General features: G+C 33.1%; 2 protein-coding genes across 3 annotated transcripts; both read left to right on the top strand.

The window, feature by feature from the left end:
* The first annotated feature begins 3,070 nt into the window (after positions 1 to 3,070).
* On the top strand, positions 3,071 to 9,183 carry LOC143053599 (uncharacterized). Of its 2 annotated transcripts, none has more exons than XM_076226392.1 (3): positions 3,071 to 3,184; positions 3,996 to 5,300; positions 8,196 to 9,183. In XM_076226392.1, the coding sequence occupies exons 2-3, from the start codon at positions 4,001 to 4,003 to the stop codon at positions 8,663 to 8,665; spliced, it is 1,770 nt and encodes a 589-aa protein (XP_076082507.1). In that variant the 5' UTR covers positions 3,071 to 3,184; positions 3,996 to 4,000; the 3' UTR covers positions 8,666 to 9,183. The 2 variants fall into 2 exon arrangements, with proteins under 2 accessions (XP_076082507.1, XP_076082506.1); XM_076226391.1 differs by lacking the exon at positions 3,071 to 3,184 and adding an exon at positions 3,192 to 3,329.
* Positions 9,184 to 12,807: 3,624 nt separating this feature from the next.
* LOC143053665 (uncharacterized) lies at positions 12,808 to 15,286 on the top strand. Its single transcript, XM_076226454.1, has 3 exons — positions 12,808 to 13,136; positions 14,821 to 14,988; positions 15,092 to 15,286. Exons 1-3 carry the CDS (start codon positions 12,808 to 12,810, stop codon positions 15,270 to 15,272), a joined length of 678 nt encoding a protein of 225 aa, XP_076082569.1. The 3' UTR covers positions 15,273 to 15,286.
* The last annotated feature ends 4,140 nt before the right edge of the window (positions 15,287 to 19,426 follow it).

The following is a 19,426-nucleotide window of genomic DNA, read 5'->3' as shown; positions in this document are numbered from 1 at the left end:
TTGTCCAAGTTGATATTTTATTTTCAAAGCAGTTAACCAGTTAACGCGTATTTTTTATAATTGATCAAAACAAAAGTTAGATACACGAAGAGTAAAAAATGCCAAGATTCTTTCCTTATCAATAGACATAGGAAGATGTGGTATGAGTGCCAATGAGACAACTCTCCATCCAAATAACAATTTATAAAAGTAAACCATTATAGGTCAATGTACGGCCTTCAACACGGAGCCTTGACTCACACCGAACAACAAGCTATAAAGGGCCCCAAAATTACTAGTGTAAAACCATTCAAACGGGAAAACCAACGTACTAATCTATATAAAAAAAAAATGGTATATATTTACTTTGAATGTGTCAAGCATCTATAAACATATTAGACTTAGTTTCATATACAGCGATGCTTTTAATTTTTATTTTAAAATATTGATATACGTGTATATCGATTCTGATGAATTTATATTAGCATATAAGAGTTGACACTTATGATAATTTTTGTGCAATAGCTATATGTGTATAGATTTGCCATTTTTACATTTTTTTGTAAATGTTGCTTGCAAAGTAAAAACAATATTGCATCGACTCTGATCCAAATCAAAAGCATACCTATTTTCAAATTATAATTTTATATCATATACAAAATGTTTAGACTTTAAAAATCGATAAGATTATTTAAAAGACGGTTAAAACCAATACATTTTTCGGTATCCAAAGAAAAACGTGATAACACGCATTGACTAAACACGCATTCTCAATAAGGGTCTTATCTGACCTTGCTTTATCTTAAGTATTGAAACAGTTTATCTGACCTTGTTTAATTCAACATATTTGGGTCTTAAAGGAATAAAATGCTTCCACACATTACAAAACGGTAGCCAATTTGTCCAAACGTCTGAAAACGTCTAAAATCCGAAAGACGCTAATTTCCGACGTTACATGTGCTAAATTTTCAATTAAATGTTCATGATAATTAAAACAAATCGTGTTATGAAATTTGGAAAAAGAGGTTCATGATTGCTGCCGAAATAAAAGAATAGTGCATGTTGCTATAGACTCCGCCCGGGGATATAGGTTCGACACAGGTTAAATTTTGCAATTTTTATTAATCGTTAATAGCTTTTAACGATTTATTTAAAAGAATGATGAAATTGGGGGGGGGGGGGGGGGGGGGGGGGGGACCTCATTACATGAACTTCGTCCAACTTTTGTAAAGACAAATTGGAGACACCAAGACAGTCCTCTAAATGTAAAATGCGAATTGAAATTTATGTTGCGGAAGTACTCCGAAATAGATCATTTAAAGTCGTCACTTCAGTAAGGTGCAATCACCAATATTAAAAGACTTAATACCAGTTCACGGAATGTTTTACTTTGCGATTTGTCCTGCTATTCATGTTATAACTGTCGTGATGAAAGTTATTCCTGTACTAGCGAAGCCGGAACTTTTCGTCAATATTAACTTGTGCATGAAATGTAGGTAATTGAAAGACAAATCTCAAACAGCGACGAAAACCGTTTCATCGAATAAATAAAAACCCCGGATTATATTAGCCGTTTTCGCGGACGATTCAGTAGTAGATTACTATATTTTAAAATGTATATCAGAAGTTAAACACTATAGATGACTTGGGAAATATTTCTCAAGCCAAGGTTCAAGTAATTGAAGGGTTGTATTTCAACAACTTATGTGCCAGGGAAAATACAATTCTATTCAAATTAAACCAAGGGTAAAAATGTTCGATTTACTTGCAGAGTGTCAGATATATTTGTATTGGGGTTGAATTAAGATATAGAAATTTTACAATGACAGATGATATGCACCTTGAAAGTTAAACATCCTATGATTAAAGTTTTGTACATCTAATAATATTTTTTTTTAATGGAAAACCGTATACATGTACTTCCGTCCCATCCTTCCTTCATATATTACTTGCGACAGTACTGCATTTTTAGTTGAAATAACTTAAAGGGTAAACATTATTAAATCGATTTCCACAACTTGAGGTAATTTATGATAAAATGACATCTCAAAACGAACAGAACCAGAATCAACCAACATATAAAAAAACGAATAAAACTTGCAAAAATTAATCGAAGTCAAAAACCCTCTTCGACGCCGCATTTAAAAGTGTAACGTCGTGTTGTAGGAACATCGTGCCAAACGTTTGAAAGTAGAAATAGAGCAATCAATACTTCAATTAACCCTTATTACAAGAAGGCATGTAGTTTGCGATTATTTAAAGGGAGGTGGAAAGCTTGGCTTGCCTTGGTAGGACTGAATGCCAGTCCTCATACAATTCTACATTTTATTCTTACAACAAATAGAAGTTTATTTTGTCTTGAATGGCTTTACTGCCCTGCCACGTTTGGTAACACTTCCAAATTTAAATTGGGATCTATAAAATATATAAGTTTCTCACAGAAGGTAACCAAAGAAGGTAACCAAAGATTTTGCGACGATGCAAATATTAAACTTTACAATATAAATAAATATCTTTAACCAATGAATTCAAATAGCAAAAGCTATGCAATTAACAAATATATACTTATTAAGATTCATGTTAATTATTTAACAATGAAATACATTAAATATGAAATTTGGAGTTTTACCAAGGGAGCTAACAATTAATTAATAACATTGTCTGCCACACAGCATTTCGGGGACTCTCCCTCTGGTATCTTTCGTTCCTCTTTTATAGCTGACTATGCGGGTTTTTTTTCTAATTATTGGGGGCATTATGATGACCTATATTTATATTATTGTGTCATTTAGTCTCTTGGCAATCATAATACATATTCTTTTATATATATAAATTGTCGTTATTACGACATAGCTATGTCGTTAAAATGACATAGTGATGTCGTTATTACGACATGTTATGTCGAAATTACGACATAGCGATGTCGTTATAACGACATGTTATGTCGTAATTACGACATCGCGATGTCGTAATAACGACATGTTATGTCGAAATTACGACATGCTATGTCGTAATTACGACATAATTTTTTTTTTGAATGGCCCTTATCGGCTTCCGTAGTTTGTTTATAGAAACAGCTTTCACTTCGATAATGAATCATAGTGATCAGTTTATCTTCGTGTACGTGCACATGCATAAATTACAAATATGCATCAATGAAAATGATGATAGTTTTATTTCATATATTAGTGGACAAAAATACTAGGTAAAAATGCGAAAAAAATTGAGTAAGGTTTTGGTTATTTTCCTAGTTTTAAACCTATTTTTTATATTAGGAAATATACTAATTGGATATGATTATAGAATATGTAATGCGTGTGCAAAACAGTCGATGATTGTTGACAATAGGGGTAAGTTCCAATTTTTCCCAAAAAGGGATCGGATTCTCCAAGACTAAATAAACGAAATATATAAGACTGAGTCGGAAAATTCTAAATAATAATAATTAATATTGATCATGTAATATTGTCATGGGCCTGAAATTTTGGACTAAATACTAGTAAATGATGGGTAAAATGATTAATATTATACTAGTAATCTAAATGTGAAAATTTTGGAAAATAGCTTTACTGTCTAATGATTTTTTAATACAAGAAGCAATTCAATTGAGATGAAAAATATTTATTTGTTGAGCTCTTTAATAATGAAGATAAATATGCTTTATATCATGTTTGTACTTTGCAACACAGGGACTCGGTTAGCAGATTAAAATTGTCTTTTAATATCCATGTTATTAAAAACTTTTTCGTCTTTCCTGTCTATTTGTATTACATTTTTAACGTTATTAACTTTGGAATGATTGGTATCAACGTAGTAATATGCAGTTAACTACATGTATCCATATCCTGAAAAAAAAGATTTAGATTTTTTTCTTTTCTACGTTTTCACTTTTTCCTAACTACTTGAAAGAATCACCCTTTTTGAGTTTACCATTGAGTTCGGTATTTTTTATACTGTTTTCTCGTATGTAATTTCTCTTTTCTTTTATATCTCAGATATTTCATTTCAAATTTTAGATCAAATGAAAGCTTCCAGTCCTATACATACATCTCAAGCCAATGCATCGTTAAGTGACAAGACAAATTCAACAAGGGAAACAACTTTAACCAATGCTGTTCCCGTAAGCACATCCCACAATTATGCTTCAAGTGCCAAGACAACAAGGCAAACAACTTTAAACAATGCGGTTCCCGTAAGCACATCCCACAATTATGCTTCAAGTGCCAAGACAACAAGGCAAACAACTTTAACCAATGCTGTTCCCGTAAGCACATCCATCAATTATGCTTTAAGTGCCAAAACAACAAGGCAAACAACTTTAACCAATGCTGTTCCCGTAAGCACATCCCACAATTATGCTTTAAGTGCCAAGACAACAAGGCAAACAACTGTAACCAATGCTGTTCCCGTAAGCACATCCCACAATTATGCTTCAAGTGCAAAGACAACAAGGCAAACAACTTTAACCAATGATGTTCCCGTAAGCACATCCCACAATTATGCTTTAAGTGCCAAGACAACAAGGCAAACAACTTTAACCAATGCTGTTCCCGTAAGCACATTCCACACTAATGCTTTTTATGACAAGACATATTCAACAAGGGGAACAACTTTAACCAATGATGTGACCGGAAGCACATCCAACAATTATGCTGCAAGTGAAAAGACATATTCAACAAGGGGATCAACTTTGACCAATGATGTGGCCGGAAGCACATCCCCAACTAATACTTTAAGTGATAAGACATATTCGACAAGGGGAATAGCTTTAACCAATGATGTTCATGAAGAAAAAACAAAAATTAAAACTTCGTTTAGATGTCCGGTAGATAATTCAAATAACTGGAATTTCAATTGTACAGTACCATGCGCAGATATGCCTGATAAAACTAATATGTCGGATCGCGTGCAAGCTCATGTAAATTGCAAGACTTTAAAACCTAGTATGGAACTTATAAATGTTAAGCGAATGGACACTATTCAGGTTTTTCCAGAAGATTCAGAATGCCTCCAGACGTTTGTAATGGAGAATTGTCACGATGTCAAACCGGTCCCGAACTTAGTTCATTACATGTGGTTTTCTAAACGAGAAATGAATTTTTACCATTTTGTTAGTTTTCTTAGTGCCAGTAGATTTTTAAAACCATGTCTTATTTTGATACATGGCGACATTCTTCCATTCGGAACATATTGGGATTATCTATTGACATTAGTTTCTAATATATTGCATGTTCAAAGAAGTCCACCAGAGGAGGTATTCGGAAGAAACCTTACTTTTATTGAGCATAAATCTGATATTGCAAGAATACAGGCTTTACAGAGTAAGTACATACTCGCACATACATATTTGCCTCATAATAGAATGAGTACATGGTCGTATACACATTTTTGCCGCATAACATTTTTCTTTTTATCTTTGCTGGATAGAGTGAGTACATGCTCGCATACACCTATTTGGCGCATAACATTTTCCTTTGATCTTTGGTGGATAGAATGAGTACATGCTCGCACATATTTGCTGCATAACAGTTTCCTTTTTACTTTGGTGGATAGAGTAAGTACAGTCATGCTCGCACACACATATTTGTCGCGTACCCTTTTCCTTTGGTCTGGTGGATAGTGATCATTCTAGCATACACATATTTGCCTCATAAGCTTTTCTATTTATCTTTGGTGGATAGAGTGATTACATGCTCGCATAATCATATTTGCTGCATAACATTTTCCTTTGGTCTTTGGTGGATAGAGTGATTACATGCTCGCATACACATATTTGACGCGTAAGCTTTTACTTTGATCTTTGGTGGATAGAGTGATTACATGCTAGCATACACATATTTGCAAACCATTTTCGTTTGGACTTTGGTGGATAGAGTGAGTACATGCTCACATACACATATTTGAAAACCATTTTCCTTTGGACTTTGGTGGATAGCACTTGATCACACGTTAGCATACACCTATTTGAGTCATACCCTTTTCCTTTGAACTTTGGTGGAAAGAGTGATTAAATGCTCGCATACACATATTTGTCGCATACCCTTTACCTTTGATCTATGGTGGATAGAGTGATTACATGCTCGTATAATCATATTTGCTGCATAACATTTTCCTTTGATCTTTGGTGGATAGAGAGAGTACATGCTCGCATACACCTGTTTGCCGCTTAACATTTTCCTTTGATCTTTGGTGGATAGAGTGAGTACATGCTAGCATACACCTATTTGACTCGTATCCTTTTCCTTTGATCTTTAATGAATAGAGTGAGTACATGATCGCATACACATATTGTCTTTGGTGGATAGTGATCACATGCTAGCATACACCTATTTCATGTATTTGAATCATACTTTTTTCCTTTGGTCTTTTGTGGATAGAGTGAGTTCATGCTAGCATATTCATATTTGACTCATACCTTTTTCCTTTGGTCTTTTGTGGATAGAGTGAGTTCATGCTAGCATATTCATATTTGACTCATACCTTTTTACTTTGGTCTTTTGTGGATAGAGTGAGTTCATGCTAGCATATTCATATTTGACTCATACCTTTTTACTTTGGTCTTTTGTGGATAGAATGAGTACATGCTCGCATACACATGTTTACCGCATACCCTTTACCTTTGGGCTTCGGAGGATAGAGTGAGTATATGCTAGCTTACATCTATTTTGCATTCTTATACCCTTTTCCTTTAGTCTTTGGGGGATGGATAGAGTGAGTATATGTTCGAACACAACTATTTGTCTCATACCCTTTTCCTTTGGTCTTTAGTAGATAAAGTGAAGACAGTCATGCTTAGATTGGCTTTGCTCATTATATATTGAAGGTCGTACGGTGACCTATAATTGTTTGAAAAATGTTGGTCTCTTGTGAAGAGTTGTCTCATTGGCAATTATACAACATCTTCATTTTTAGCTCACCTGGCCCTTTTCCCATCACTTTACGTCCGTCGTCCGTCGTCGTTAACTTTTACAAAAATCTTCTCCTCTGAAACTACTGGGCCAAATTAAACCAAACTTGGCCAAAATCATCATTGGGGTATCTAGTTTAAAAATGTGTCCGGTGACCCGGCCAACCAACACCGATGGCCGCCATGGCTAAAAATAAAACATAGGTGTAAAATGCAGTTTTTGGCTTATAACTCAAAAACCGAAGCATTTAGAGCAAATCTTACGGGGTAAAATTGTTTATCAGGTCAATATCTATCTGCCCTGAAATTTTCAGATGAATCTGACAACCCGTTGTTTGGTTGCTGCCCCTGAATCGGTAATTTTAAGGAAATTTTGCTGTTTTTGGTTATTATCTTGATTATTATTATAGATAGAGATAAACTGTAAACAGCAATAATGTTCAGCAAAGTAAGATTTACAAATTAGTCAAGTGACCGAAATGGTCAGTTGACCCCTTTAGGAGTTATTGTCCTTTATAGTCAATTTTTAACCATTTTTCGTAAATCTTAGTTATCTTTTACAAAAATCTTCTCCTCTGAAACTACTGGGCCAAATTAATCCAAACTTGGCCACAATCATCTTTGGGGTATCTAGTTTACAAAATGTGTCCGGTGAACCGGCCATCAAATCAAGATGGCCGCCACGGCTAAAAATAGAACATAAGGGTAAAATGCAGTTTTTGGCTTATAACTCAAAAACAAAAGCATTTAGAGCAAATCTAACAGGTGTAAAATTGTTTATCAGGTCAAGATCTATCTGCCCTGAAATTTTCAGATGAATCATACAACCCGTTGTTTGGTTGCTGCCCCTGAATCGGTAATTTTAAGGAAATTTTGCTGTTTTTGGTTATAATCTTGAATATTGTTATAGATAGAGATAAACTGTAAACGGCAATAATGTTTAGCAAACTAAGATTTACAAATAAGTCAACCGGACCGAAATGATCAGTTATTGTCCTTTATAGTCAATTTTTAACAATTTTCATAAAATTTGTAAATTTTTATTAACATTTTCCACTGAAACTACTGGGCCAAGTTCATTATAGATAGAGATAATTGTAAGAAGCAAGACTGTTTAGTAAAGTAAGATGTACAAACACATCACCATCACAAAAACACAATTTTGCTATGAATCCATCTGCTTCCTTTGTTTAATATTCACATAGACCAAGGTGAGCGACACAGGCTCTAAACTAGTTTATATTTGTACTATTATAATAAGAATTAAATGGTATATCCCTTACACTCATTTTTTGATTCTCTGTTGCAGGGTTTGGAGGAATTTACGTTGACACAGATGAGATAATACTTCGATCTCTGGATCCGCTACGGAAGTACCCATTTACGCTGAGTCATGAAACTGACTGGAACTTAAGTAATGGTCTTATTCTTGCGGAGAAAAACGCAACTTTCTTGAACATTTGGTATTCCGAATATAAAAGTTATAATGGTAGCAAGACACATTGGGGAGTTCATTCAACGCAGGTGCCATACTGGTTATCTCAAAAGTACCCGGATTTAATTCATGTTGAAAATAAAACATTTGTCAGACCAAGTTGGGAAAATCTATATGTGATCTTTGATCACAATTTTGATTGGTCAAAAAACTATGGTTTACATTATTATATTCGTTTTTATAAACATACACATGATTTCAACGATATCAAATATTTAAATACCACGATTGGATCGACAGCCAGACACGTTTTGTATGGATCCAAAGATCTATGTGAAAAATAAATTTCTACCTTGATGTTGATCTTGAAGAAGTACTACTATGTAGTATGATATATAATTATATATTGCAGTTGTTACCTCTAAAGACCAAAAACATATATGTGTGGTTCCAGCTACCCTACATTTTAATCTTACTAATACAATGTAATAGCCTACCCTAAAGATTTTTTTGTCATTTTCCATTAAGCACTGTTAAAGTCAGAATGTTGCTCCCATAGACTCAATGTAAAGAAAAACGAATAATAAAAAATCCCTATCTACCTACCCTTACTATTTAGATGTAACTGGAACCACACATACTTCTTTAGTTGGCCTAACCTATTTTGCAATCTATATACTGAGACTACTATAAAACAATGGCATTTTTGTGAAACACTTAATCCAAAACAATCACTGAGTTGGGAAGCTCTAAGGGAAAAGACGGCAACTTTCTATGTTTGGCGTTGCTTTTTTATAGTCTTCATATATTGAACATAAATGTAATAAAACAGTGAAGACTGGCAATAAATTTGATTAAAGTCTCTGGTTTTTATGTCTAATATCTCAATATTTCCAGAGAGAAAAATGCAAATACAGTTAAGCTAGCCACTGTAAATATTCTTAATTTTGATATGGTAGACAAGGTCAGACTTCTATAGTATCAGAGATCTTTTGGGTAAATTGATGTAAACTCACAAATAACTAACTTAATAAAATGTAACTAAAATGTAAAGAGTGCACATGCTGAAATGTATCGCCTGCTTTACTTGACTAAATTAAATTTTCCACCAAACATCAAATAAAGTTGGCAAAGATACATTTGTACTGTAAGCCAAAGGGCCAGAGAAACATACCTGATTGCAAAAAATGGAACATTGGCTAAATTATTATGAACCATGGAAATTAGGTCGAGGTCTGATAAATTTTACCAGACAGACATGTAGACCATAGTTCCATTTAATTACAGTATATTTTTTCTTTATTTTTTTTTCTATCCCTTTCAAATAAATTTCTTAGTTTTTTTTGGAGGTGGAAATGAAAGAAGAGAGCTAAAATAAACTTTTGGATGCTTTATTATCGACTCGACTAGGAGTCGAGATTAAAAATTGAACGATGGACAGTCAGTGTGTGAATTTTTCTTGCTACCTGATTGGAAGATATTACGAGACGTGATTAATCAAAGTTTATTGATTGGTTAGGGCAATCCAAACCTAGTAAATGTCCTTCAATCCCGTAGAGTATCGGATTTGTCCTCTCTATTTTAGCAATTAGATTTTGCCTGGTCATTAATCATGCATATTCATGATATTGGTACACAGAGGTAACTTTTATCTATAAATAGTCGAATCTTCTGGAGTTTCGTAAACAACAACGTTCAACGATATATACTACTTCATAACGTGTGACCTAACGTGTGTGGTAAAATTTGTTGATTGATGCACATGGATATTTTAGTAAATGAATTAATCTACAAAGCGAGAGCACTTTCCATTTTCATCAGCTAAGAGTCGACTAGCCCTTTTTGAAAGGCTAATGCTTGTTTTAACTGATTTTGATATGGAAAGAGTGATTATGCCAGGTGCAATAAGCTAATATTTTCGGAACATCTCTTGATTTGCATATAGGGGTATGGATGTGTATTGGCCAAATTTGTATGATGTAAACATGCAATTTTTCCGAAAAATGGATATATTTTTAGACTTGTACTGTACATTACACACACAAAAAATAAGACAAAAAAATAGGGAGAGTTTTAATTAATGCGGCAAACGTTTTAAAAACTGATAGAGTAATTAATTGTTGTCTCGGGCCTGTACACCTCACAATCATTCCTTACAACAAATATAGAGCAATGGCTTACAGTAAATGGTAAATGGACAAAACAATAAAAACTTGCCAGAAAGACATGTCTATTTAACAATTATTATACTTCCATGATATCTACAAAATATAGTGGCTCTATCGCTTTAAGTATCATACATGTACAATGTACAAATAGCAAAAAACAGGAAAATTAAAAACTTGTCCAATGAATCCTAAAACCAAATGCTCCGCAGGGCGCAGCTTTATACGACAGCATAGGTCGAACCCTGGACAGTTGGGGCAAGTATGGACACAACATTCAAGCTGGATACAACTCTGAATTTGAATTGTGATTAAATAGTTCGCACAGCATACTATGTTTCAGACACAGAATGAATGTGGTCTAATGAACTCGAAAATTTGTTTTTGCTATTGAGGAATTCACTATGCTGTTGAATATTTATCCACTCAAACAGAAAATATTTGAAGAAATTCTTTTCAATTTCTGAAATCTGAAATGAGAAAAATTGTACCCCCCCCCCCCACACACACACAAAATTTGTATGGATTATACATGGAAAAGCATCATTATGTGATTAGAAGCTAAACTAAATGATAGAACTGTGAAATAACAAAATACGAGAAGATAGCTTTTATTAAATGCTTTGAGAATATCAAAAGAAAAGATAGGGTCACCGTTCTTTTTCTCCAGCTAAAATACAAAATAGCAAAATTCCAAGTAGATTCCTTCAGAAAATGCACTATATCAGAGCTACCTCCCCTTAGAATGCCAATTTTAAAAATATTAAATATAAAGCAGAAATAATCAACACTTGTAAAATTGTTAATATTTCTAAGTTATAATCTTATAAATTTGTTCTTTTAAATGCATTCCTGCATTAAATTTTACGAACTTGATTGAAAATCCGGACCTTAGATTCTCTGTTTTTACAATCCAACATGGCGAAAGACACCCATACAACCTTAATTCTTAGACTTTTTGCCCCTTAACCCTAAAAATAAATTCCAACCTTCTACTTATGATATTTAACATTTTCAGAGAAATCTAAATACTTATACACAACTTATTGTCCTGAAACTAAAACTGAAACAACTTTTACCAGTTTACTATCGTTTTGTCTTAGACTAGTTTTATGCAATAAAATGTCAATACTATAAATCTTATTTTCTTTGTCCAAAGTGGTTCTCCAATTCGAACGCTAAATAACTTTAGCACACGATTTATATATAAAACGATTTTGCCAAACGTCATACGAAATTTTCTCAATTCGAATAAAGCTGTATGTCTTGGTTTAATATGTTCATTGTCATTTAAGAAATAATTGATGCACGCTATACTTTATTGCCGTTTTAACATGGGTATATAGGCATTATATTCGTGATTATTTTTGCTTGAGCGTTAGTGAGAGCTAAAATAACACGAATATAAAGCCTACTCATGTTAAAACTACAATAACGTATAGCTTGCATCACTTATTTTGAATATGATTAGGACAATTAAGGTAATTTCTGTGTCCGATGTCTATAGGTGTAGCGCGTTTGTGTAAGCTGTTCCATGAACCTCCCGTTTTTGTTTGTAAACAAGCAAACGACTGGCAATGTGGTTTTTCAGATGGAGGAGTTTTTAACAGCCAGCATGAACAGTTGTCGTATCTACATGTAGGTCAAATATGTTAATTTCGAATTGCAACACATATTAAATTACAGTCATAATAAATGAATAAGTAGCAACATGTGCATCATTTAAGAGTTTGGAAGTGTTTTAAGTTAATGAAATATATTAATATGCATGACATTTTGATAAAATTCGTTTTTCTGCAGTAGTCAATAGTATACGCATGTGCAAACACATTTTATTGGATATAGAGCATGGGTTTATTCACAAAGCGAAAGAAGCACGTCATTTTAGAATCTTATACTTAAACCTATTCCATGCTTATCTATATTATTCTACAGACACCTTAGAAAGCTTATAATTATATCATGAGGTCAATAATGAGTAACAGACTTTCTCGGTCAATAAATTATTGAAAGTTCCGTTTATAGTATAGTGAATGGAAAACATGGAGCACCTTACCAGATAATCTTCTGCTCGTTATAGGTGTATGTCATTGTACGCAAGGTAATTGAAAAAGTAAACAATAATATATTTATCATCTACTTAATATTCTTTTTAATTTTTTCGAGAAAACAGTTTAAAATGCTAAAAAGTGCAAAGTTGAATGAATCTAAAAATGGACACAACATTCTAGAAAAAATATCATAATTTGTATCGAAAAAGGATAAAATAGTATAAGCCGTTCTTATAAAACATTTATTTTCAATAATGTTTAAAGATCAATATGTACGATCTATACTTGTTTCTAGGTTTTGGTGTTTTCAGAAATGGTACTGCCGTAGCTGTTGTAAATTCGAATCAAATTGATCAAACATCTGGAATGTGTGCCAGCCGTTCTCATCCGGGATATTTATACACCCACAACGATCATGGGGATGGTAGCCATATCTACGTTCTGGACTCGAAGACCGGACACAGAATATCAACCATTACAATTAGAGGGGCCCATAATGCAGACTGGGAGGACATTGCATGTGGACCTTGTCCCGGAGGAGAAAATTGTATCTATATTGGTAATTTACACCAGTTTTCTATTGCTAAAAAACAAACTATGTAAGTTAGAAGATGCTCTAAAGAGGGGGAAGGGGGCATACCTTTTTATGTTAACCTGTTTTGCCCTTTTCTAAGGTGCTGTTAACTGTTATCTGAGATCAATTTAAACTGTCAACTGTTTTCATCACAAGTTGTGTTAACTGTTATCAGCATTTTTGCATTTGTTGTTAACTGTTTTTGCCAAAATCGAGGTGTTGTTAACATGTTAACGGACCCTCTATTGGGCCCCCTCTATAGAGCAAGTGCTTGTCGCTCACCTGGAGCATTGTGTATGTTTAACAATGACCACTCTTAAACTGTATTTAACTTGTGTAAGGAGTCGACTGACAATTTAGACTCATGTTGATCTATTTGGTCTTTTCTTTCTTCATCTGCAATAGATTCGATAACATACAAACACCAATAAACATCATCATAAAACAACAATTACTCATGTAAAGAGTCAACCTGGGACTATTCTATGGAACGCCGGAACTGTCTTCTATTTTACTGTAAATATCTTATGTCCCATAGTCGATAGACAATATAGGGTGTTTGGTCACAGGTATAATTATTATTAAGATAAACAGAAAACAAAATTCTGAGACAAGTGCCTGACTGTGTGTTTCATCTATTTCTTGCTATCATAGTTTTTTTTATAGTTTGTAGCTATCTTCTATCTATATAAGTGATTTTTTTCTATATCAAATCGCAAAAATGGGTAGAATTGTCATTTAAGAGGAATATTTAACTCAATAGTTGTGACGATGTTAAGGGGAGGAGTCATGGATGTTGCAATTAACTAGGAAATTAAATAAAATATACCTGCCAATAAAAACTACGGGTATTAATTAAGGCATTAATAAAACATACACATATATAGTTTAGACCATTGGTTTTCCCGTTTGAATGATATATACTAGTACTTTTGGGGCCCTTTATAGCTTGCTGTTCCATGTGAGCCTAGGCTCCGTCTTGTAGACCGTACCTTGACATATAATGGTTAAGATAAGATAAGATAAGATAAGAAAATTGATTTTAAGTAGGGTTGCATGAAATACTACAAACATAAGCTCTGTAGAGCTTTTTGCCAACATCATGGTTTACTTTTATAAATTGTGACTTGGATGGAGAGTTGCCTCATTGGGACTTAAAAGGAAAAAGTGTGACAGTATAATTGTTATTTTCAATATTTTTCAAAGTTTTAAACCCTTAATTTTGACAAAAATCAGCGAAGCAGAACTCAACTTAAACTTGACCTGTAACTCTTCATGGTTAACTGACATACCACAAAAATCAGCCCAATTTCTATAGGCGTTTAGGAAAAAGTCTGTATAACTGTGATTTTCACAATTTATCAAAGTCAAAAGCCTGTAAGTGCGACACAATTTAGCGGGGAAGAATGTAACTTAAACTGACTCATCATGGTTAACACACATATCAAAATTCAGCCCAATATCTGAAGGCGTTAAGAAAAAATACTCGGCATAATGGTTTGTTGCGGAATAAAGGAATGACAGAATGACAGAATGACGGAATGACAGACAAGAGTAAAACTATATGGCACCGACAACTTTGTTGTGGGGTCATAAAAATGAACTATAAAGCATATGCAAAGCAAAGCTAGATATCATATCTTTTAGAAAAATATTTTTTCTTACATCAACATTTTTAATCATTTAACTTTTTCTACTAAATTTTTCAGATGGAACGAGTCAAACTGTGAAACTCTCTTGGTAGATCCTAAAGGGGAAGTATACCTTATATCAAGAGCCTCGGGAATGGAAGTGAACCCAAAAATTGCACATGAGCCATTAACTGGATGGAATAGCCATGCAAATGTAGTTCTAAAAGACCTTGTTAACCTCAATATGTACCACTAACTGGCATGGATCCGACTGGTGGGGATATATCACCCAATGGCAAAGAAGCATTAATAATTACCCATAATGCCATGTACCATTTTGAGATACCAGACGGCATGCATTGGTTGTCTTAGCTCTTTCTGCATCCAATCCAATAACTGTTCCATATATCCAGGAAACAAAAGGTGAAGCTGTTTCTTGGGATAACCATGGCAACGGTTACTTCACTCTAGGTGAAGGTCATGATCAAACATTATATTACTACGGACGCAACACTGACATTGTTGGTTAAACATTTTCAATGTCTTTTTTAATAAGCTTGACAATGTATTTCAAACTGCTTTATTTTCGTATTTTATGTAGCTAGTACAACTATTGTTTAATAGATTTCATTCTACTCTTCTTTATATTAGCTGCCACTCGTTATGTTGGGTTACGCTACAAAAAGAATATCACTATTGCATTACCAAGAATCGATAATCATAACACATTTTGTTTCAAATGAAATGAATGTTTACTTGTATAGTTTCCTATTGCTAGCTTTTGTCCTGCTTCCGGTAGATCATTTATAGTATTGACAAATTTTATAGATTGACCTTTTGCACCTTATCATTATTATATCAATGGTGACACATGCCTTAACACATTAAACGGTTTTAACACAATATGAAGGTTTGTGATACCACCACCTAAAATATGTTTTAGCTACATGTATTAGAAAAACACAGGTTGTGTAAAGGCAGACAGTGAATTTTAACAATGTTGATATTTGGGAAATCATATAAGGACTGAAACTCAGTTATAGTTAGTTATAATTAGAAAAGAACGGCTTCATTCTTCGCTCAATTATTGCAGACCTATTGGATTTATAATCCAGTCGTATTGCCCCACATGCGCCTTTTGACTATTAACGTCAATGCAGTGGTGCTCGAGGCTAAAATATTTGAAATTTAAAACCAAATACTAACATTAAAGAGCTGATAAAAGAAAAAAGAACATACGGTATAGCCAAATTCGGACAAGGGTTCAGAGCTTAAGATGAGAGAGATATTTTTCTTAATTTTAAAGATTTCCAGTTTTATAGCAGAAAATTGGCGTAATGACAAACAAAAATAATCCGTATTTTCATGCCAGAATCGAATTACTAGCTACTGGGCTGGGGGCTAACAGTCCAACAACAGAGCTACCAACCCAGTGGTAATAATAGAATCTTAGTTTCCCATTGTTATATTGTACGTTTAGCTACAAAAGATTATTATTGAACACATTTTAATGGCATCTTCGAATATTATCACGATGTTTTATAGTAAGACAATCATTTAGCATATCGTTATTGTAGTGATTTTCCTGGTACTGATATTTTTTACATGTTCATTTATGTCCGTACGTATAATTTGCTGTTCCACTAATCCATATTAAAAGGAAGAGGGTTACTAAAATGTAGAAAAATCAGTTTACCAACACATTCTTAAGTTCGCTTGTCTGTCAGGAGAATGTAGGACAGAAAGTCACAGGACAAAAAGTCACAGACAAAAAGTCTTCATAATGCCAAGAAATCTTTCTTTTGCATGATTAAAATTAAATAAATCTTCATTTTTCAAGTAAAATGACACATTTCCTAAACCTTAATATGTATATATGTATTGAAAAGTAAATATTTCAAGATATTTCTCTTATATATTCAAACAATTGTCAACATATTATTTGTGACTTTTTGTCCTGCGACTTTCTGTCCTACCAAATTTGTGACTTTATGTCCTGTGACTTTTTGTCCTGTGACTTTCTGTCCGTTTACCTGTCAGGATACTCGTAAGCGGTTTTATTTTGTCCTTTGCGGATCACCTGAGATCACTCCCGGTTTTTGGTGAGCTTCATGTTGCTCAATTTTTATTTTCTATATTGTGTTTTGTGTATTGTTGTTTGTCATTTGGTCTCTTTTTTTATTGACATGGGTTGTTCGATAATTTCGACTTATGAGTTTGAATGTCCCTTTGGTATCTTTCGCCTCTCTTTTATATATTTTGAGATTTTTGGGGGATATGGTTCTAATGGCAGATCGTTGATGGTCCAGGTTAATCTCCTGTAAGCTTCTAGACACGGGACGAATAAGAACTTGACACACTATATACATTTCGGCAGTTTGACGACACATTAGCTGCATGAACATGCAAGAGAAACTATTTTAACTCTGATTCAATGCGTTCAAAAGAGTGAAATGATATTGAATATATCATATTACCTTTAGCAAATAAATTGCAGCTGTGAGATCACTATGACATCATAAAACATGACATAAATGGTTAATTATATATTTTTTGTGTAATGTAAAATATGGACACCTACAGGCAGTCTTACTCAAAAAGACAATAAATCAAAAGACTAAGTATGACTGTTGTAATTCACAAATTCAACCGAACATAAAGCTTTTTTTTCTGTACAGAGATCAATGACACAGAAAACAAATAGTTTGTGGAATGAAAGTTTGCACCATTCAGTCGTTTATTACAGCAATATGAACAAATTTACAATTGTGAAAAGACACTCAGAATGGCAAAATAAAGAGTCTGAACAATATTCAAAATAAAATTACAAACTATTACAATAAATTCACTACTTTATGAATTAGGATAAAAAAAAGCACTGTAAATTAAGCTCTGTAGATGTACATCATTCTATAATTTTTTTACAATTCAATAAAGCTGGTTGTGTTGTGTGATAGACAGTAGAAATGAAACATGTTTTATTTACAAAAAGACAAACAGTCCTCATTTTTATATTAAACAACTGTTTCATGTTAGGGAGAAGGATAGGCCCTGTTAAAACGTTCAAACCTGTTGCATTTGTATGCACCTGACCTAAGTCAGGAGCCTGTTGTTCAGTGACTGTAGTTTTTTGGTGTGGTTCATAAGTGTTTCTCATGTCTCGTTTTTTATATAATTAGACCGTTGGTTTTCCTGTTTGAATTGTTTTACACTCGTCTCTTTGTGACCCTTTATAGCTTGTTGTTCGGTGTGAGCCAAGGCTCCGTGTTGAAGGCCGTAGTTTGATCTATAATTGTTTACTTTTTATACATTGTGACTTGGATGGATAGTTATCTCATTAGCACTCATACCACATCTTCTTATTTATATTCCACATTAGCTGTTTGTTGACGTTAAGGCTTGTTGAAAGGAAACCGATTTATTAAAGGTCCTGCTCATAATACACGGAATAGAAGTTCCTTCATTATATAAGTTCCAAATGGAAACAATATTCTGAAATATTATTTCCACTGGAATAACTATGACAGTAAATGTTCCTAACGGAATAAATGGTATAGTATATTTGTTCCAACAGGAACAGGTATAATGACATTGTTTATAACAAAGTTTCCATTGGAACTTCTGTTAGGTGGAACAAATATATGTTGACAGATCCACTCTTGCAAACTAATACGCATAACGGGACTCATTTGGCCTCGAAATGAAAATAAATGTAATTTTAAATAAAAACTTATGAAATTATTAGTCAGAGTTCGTATATATCATATATAAACATACATCAAGAAAAGATATTGATTTTTAAGGACTACTAGTATATATATATATATATATATATATATATACTAACTAATTGCTACCAAAGTCCCGATGCGTTAAAACAGCTACTAAAGTAAGCATGATTCAGCATTTTCAAAGAATTTAAGAAATCGGTTATTATCGAAAATCTTGATGTTATATTAATATTGTTTGGACGTACAATATGTTTTTTATAACAATTTAAGATAAATATGTTACTTTAAACTCAATAAAAAATCGGGAAATGTGTAAACTCGGCCTCCAAAATGTATACGTGCCTACTTTAAATTTTGTGCCTTCTTATACAATTTAAAAAAAAAAATATTGTTAAATTACTACTTAAGTCGCAATCACCGGAACATCTCTTGATTTTGTATTTAAACAAGTATAAGGTCGTTAAAGTCAGCGTATATATTAAGGATAAGAATAACATTTCTTTTCGGAAGTCTTTGTTAATAAACAAACAAAACGGCAGTTCTGTTGGCAAGGAAGTTATATTAAAATTTTGTAGAAAAAAATGAAATGTAATTAAAAACTTTCAAGAAATTACGAGTAGTTTGTCTGAAATTGAATTAATACATAAGGAATATCAAAATAATATGTTAAATTCGAATTGATACGTGCTGCAAAAAAAAGTGCACTGGTATATAAAAGAAAAACTTGATCCAACTTTTTGTTTTGTCTTATTAGCATAGAAATATAGTTTTAAGAAATGAATGCTTCTTTATGTATATTTTTTTGACGGGAAAAGAGAAGGGGGATTTTATATTGTTGATCGTGTGAATATTTTTCGAACGAACCGCTTCGTACAAGTTATGCTCCAGTCAACACTTTTACAACTCAATCAAATTATTAAAATAAGCATTAATTTCTTAATCATACAATCTTG

The sequence above is a fragment of the Mytilus galloprovincialis genome, chromosome 12, assembly GCF_965363235.1.
Source record: "Mytilus galloprovincialis chromosome 12, xbMytGall1.hap1.1, whole genome shotgun sequence".
Lineage (NCBI taxonomy): Eukaryota > Metazoa > Mollusca > Bivalvia > Mytilida > Mytilidae > Mytilus > Mytilus galloprovincialis.
The sequence above is the reverse complement of the archived record's forward strand: the minus strand, read 5'-3'. Positions and strand labels throughout refer to the sequence as shown.